Consider the following 4,791-nt stretch of genomic DNA (forward strand, 5'->3'; position numbering starts at 1 on the left):
TAAAGTGGGAGTGGATCCCTAAGTGTTTGTGCAAAACTCTGTAGGTGTTCATTATTTTGGGAGAAAGGGACACATTTCTGTGAGAGTCTCAGCAGGGTCATGACCCCTGATACACTCAGAACCTCTGAGCTGGTCTCATGATACAAATGTGAGCCCACGACATGAGCAGCAGATGTTCTGGAAGGCTTCCAGTTCCCTGTTCTGCGCTCCTTCCATGGAGGAGGGGTGCTCAGAAGTAACCTTGTGACTCTGGAGTCACTGGGCAGGGGTCCTAATCCTGGCTCCACTCAGCATCAGGTGACTCTGGAAAGGTTACTTTCTGCGCCTTTTTTCTCCTCTGTAAAATGAGGGTAACAATTACTGTGAGCATTAAGTGACTTTATACCTATAAATGGCCAGGCATACACAGTGCCTGTCACATGGCCAGAACTCAAGAGATATTAACTATCATGAACCAGGTCTCCCTGTTAGATGCTCTGGATTCTTTCTTAGCATTTTCACAGCTTTATCAGTTACTCGTGTAATTGCTTATGTAATGTCTGTCTCCCCCAATATTGTGCATGCTCCTGAGGGAAGGAATCTTATCTCTTGTTCTTGGCCAAGTACAGAATGAGTATGTGTTGAATGGGTGGATAAAAGGATAAAGGAAAGAATGATGTTTCCACTTATGCAGAGCTGCTGGTTGTGAAAGCTAAAAGTTACAAAAAAAAAAAAAGTACATGTTATAAGCTGTGCAACTTCTAAACTACATATCAGCAAAATCATTCTTTCCTTATTCCTTCTATAGAACTTCTAGCAGTGTAGTATGATGAAGGTCAGGAAAGATTATTAAAGAAATAAAAGAGACTATTATCCCCTTTGAAAAAAGCCTGGCTCAACAGTAACTGAATGAAGAGAAAAGGAGTGTAGGCAACAGTGGGCTGGGGAGTCCCAAGACCAGAGGAGACATGACTTCAATGATGAGGTTAAAATTGCCAGGGTGGGACCAAAGGACAGGGTCTACAGTCAGTTGTCACGTCCTTCTGCTGTCAGTGAGGCAAATCAGGAAGACACTAGGAAGCCGAGACAAAAAAGATGCAAGAAGAAAGTGAAAAAATGGGAAGCAAGAGGGGTTTATAGGTTGGTTGCTTTCCAAAAACAAAATAAATAAATAAGGTGAGCAATGCAATTACTCCCATCAGTTGAGAGGATGTAGAGAAAAAAGACACTCTCATATAAGCCAAGGGGAGGTCTTCTAGCTCATGGCTTTCTTGGCATGAGCTTGGGTCAGAATGATAACTGGATTCTTTCCCTTTACACGCCTGAGATTTATAGCAAGCCAACAGAGCACTAAACTCTATTTAAATGATCTCCAAGTACACCCAGGCAAGAAGGTGATCAGAACTTAATGATTAATCTCAGCTGGTTGCCACTCAATAATCTTGCTCTTGCCTTTATGTCAAGAAGTATAAAGAGGCAGGGCATAGAATAAAAAGGCAGGATTTTTTTAAAGATAAATTTCTTTCTCAGACAAGGTAGGAAAATAAATCAACCACATTTTTTAAAGTTCGATAAAGGCCTTATAATTACTAAAAAAAATGGGGCCTGAATGTCAATTTGTGAGTTATTATGGGTTCGATAGGGGAAGAAAATTACAGCATGTGTTTGAACTTTTAATATGGCTTAGTTATTCTTATCATCTATAGTCCACATGAAAAAATGAATGTGCCTCACACTCACATTTTTTAAAATGAAAATGGGTTACTAAATAAACTTGTTCTTTAATTTGAATATGATGTGTGAGTATTCCTGTATGGTTTGGACTGGCCCGTTGTGGAATTCCAAAACGAGACTTAAGTAACAGTATCATCTGTAGAGTAAACAAGAGACTCCAACTTAGCAGTGCTCTTTGATGGATAACATTCATTTGAATGCAGAGATTCAAGGCAAGCTGTTAACAAGCCCGTTATCATTCGCAACCACTTCTCCCTGTGAATCAAGATTTCTCAGTAGTTTGCAACCAGAAAATACAGCTAATATAAACTTGCCAAAAGCATGGAACTTTTCAATTCCAAATTTGGGGCTCACAAAAACTTTTGGCCTCCACTGATTTTTCTTAAAGTGTGAAGAGTTTGAACATATATAATAGATTTATCTTAATGAAAGAAACCTTGTTTATTATATTATGGTCTAAGGTCTAAGGTCAAGACGTTATCCTTTTTTAATGAAAGTTTGGAAACTACTGATTTAAATAATTTTTCTCTGCACATGCAATGCTTGACACCAAACATTCAAAGGACTCACAATTTCTCTTGCTTGTGAGATAAGGAAAAGAGATCATAAACCAAGCAGACTCCAAACACCGTGATGCCCGTCTCCTTCACCAGCATTGCGCAGGTCCCCAGGAACAAACTGAGCAGCAAGAAGAAGGGAGAAGCTGTGGGAGGAAAACACTCCCCAACACAACACTGGTCCACACTCCTGAAAAACAAATCAAGATTCTTTTAATCTAAGAAAGGTGGGTCACCAAGAAATACCACCTTTTAACAACAATTTCTCTGTATTCTAAATGAAAATGGGCTACTAAATAAATTTGTTCTAACATCAATTTTATTTTATTCTAAGTAAGCAGGTGAGAAAAAATTTCTCAAAGAATAGAATTATTTAAAATTGCAAAGATGGAAAAAAGTAAATGCCTGAGACTAAATTTAATACTTGAATTGAAGTATATAAAAATTATAGCAAAATATGGCATATAACGAATGAACACTGAAAGCCATTTAAAATGCCACTGTAGAGATATATTTGGTGACATGGAGAGATGTTTAAATGAATATATTTTAAGTGAGTAATACAGGTTACTAAGCCATATGCATGAACCAGAGCCCGGTCTCCAGGATTCAAATCATAGCTCTACAGTTAACGAACAGGGTAATAAATGGTAGCTTATTTTGCCCCTCTGTGCCCCTTATCCATGCAATGGGATCACAGTGTTAAAGGGAGGATTCAATAAGTGACTTAATATATGTCAAGTGTTTATCATCATCATTATTATCATTTTAGTGAAGGTGTCTGATATGCTTTTATCCCCAAAACAATCAGTGGGGATATATGTATAAACACACCAAAACATAATCATCACTTCTCTTTGTGATGAAAATACAGATGCTTTAGTCTTTTTCTTTTCTTCTGGCTAATTCGTATTTTTAAATTTCTTTTCCATGAGGATGTATTAGGTAAAGTTTGTTTTTTCCTCAGTATAATTTCCAGCAGGGATTTTCAAGAACCTTCCATCACTATAAAGCCTTTTTTCACTTTACACAGCGGAAGGAGCCCCACACCAAGAAACATCACTGTTCCTTCAGCAGGTGCCACACCCATCTGCACTTACTCTTGTGAAATAGAGGCCAATATTTCTGTATTTGTTACATCATCTTACCCTTACTGTTATGTCTTGGAACAAGTAAATAAAATCATATGCCAAACGTGAAGTAGATATGCATTCTTCTCCGAAGCTGGTCTATAGCTTAAATTGCTAAAAGTGAGAATGGTATGCAACAACAAAACCTCTAATACTATTATCATATAGATATGGATATACTGCAAGCCTAATCATGTTCTCAAATATATCAACCACACAGAAAAAACCTAAGAGAACAAGTTTAAACTAAATTCTGTTATTAATCCTGTTTTAACACTAAACAGGAAACAAACAAACATTGTTCGATTTAGGCTTATATTTTTAAGCTTTTCACAACACCTTTTTATGTGACTAGCAACGCAGTGAAAGGTCACAAAGCCAAAACTAGAAAAAAAAATGGTACTAATAAGAGGCTCCACTCTTTAAACTTTATAAGAATTAATTAATTTCATTCTTGATCCAAGGTCTAAATTGGGTTTCCCAATTTCAGCACTATTGGCATTTTGGGGAAGATGGTTCTTTGTTGTAAGAGCTGCCCTACACATTGCAGGATCCTTGGCCTATCCAGTTTTGACAAGCAAAAATGTTTCCAGACATTGTCAAATGTCCCCTGGGGGGCACAAATTTGCTCCATATTGAGAACCACTGGTTTTGAACAGTGTTCCTCAGAGTAACCGGGCTTTGTAAGATTACAGGTCAATAAACTGATCCAAAGATCAAGGTTCACAAATCTTTAACCAGGCAGTCCTCCACAAAGGAGGGCGACATGGTTCACTGGCCCCCTTTCTCTGGGCCATGCTCTGAGTCATCTGCCCTATTTACATTCTCTTTTCAACCTGCCCCTTTTCCATGTGGATATGTCACAGTTCAGGTAAGAACCTGGTCGCATTGCAGAGGAGAGGGGCAACATAATGGGAAATTGTTTTATTGCTTTTCAGTCTCCCAAAGCAAGGAACTTCTGTATTTTGATGAAAGACTGGGTAAATTGGAAAACCATATTTAAGAAACAGTATTTTCAATTCGGTCTTATCGTTTTAAGCTCTAAGCTACTTCAATGAGGACAAGAAAGAGGAAGAAACATTAGCACCAAACTGAAAAGAAAAAAATTAAACAAATCAAAGGCAAATAAGAGAAGGGACTACATCCAATATATTTTGGCTCAGCGCTAAGATTCCAAATTTCATTCTCAGTAAGAAACTACAAGTAAGAAGCAAGAGCTTGTCTTCTTGGTAATGGAAATGCAGTTCCTATAAATGGCTCTGACATGGTTCAGAATGTGGCTGGAAAAGAGAACAGCCTAGCACTTGCTAAGGAGAGGGTTTCCTATCCCAGGGCTCCAGGAAGTTTTGAGCATTTCACTGCCAAGAAGCCTCCTCTCTCTGGCAGATGCT

The 4,791-nt window shown here is 38.1% G+C and overlaps 1 protein-coding gene across 1 annotated transcript in view; it reads right to left on the bottom strand.

The window, feature by feature from the left end:
* Positions 1–4,791, bottom strand: part of TMTC1 (transmembrane and tetratricopeptide repeat containing 1) — a 244,594-nt gene that overhangs the window by 221,628 nt on the left and 18,175 nt on the right. The window contains exon 4 of the mRNA XM_011363119.2: positions 2,284–2,460. Within this exon, the coding sequence (XP_011361421.2) occupies positions 2,284–2,460 (177 nt within the window). The remainder of the gene's footprint in view (positions 1–2,283; positions 2,461–4,791) is intronic.

The sequence above is a fragment of the Pteropus vampyrus genome, unplaced genomic scaffold (genome assembly GCF_000151845.1).
Source record: "Pteropus vampyrus isolate Shadow unplaced genomic scaffold, Pvam_2.0 Scaffold82, whole genome shotgun sequence".
Classification (NCBI taxonomy): Eukaryota; Metazoa; Chordata; class Mammalia; order Chiroptera; family Pteropodidae; genus Pteropus; species Pteropus vampyrus.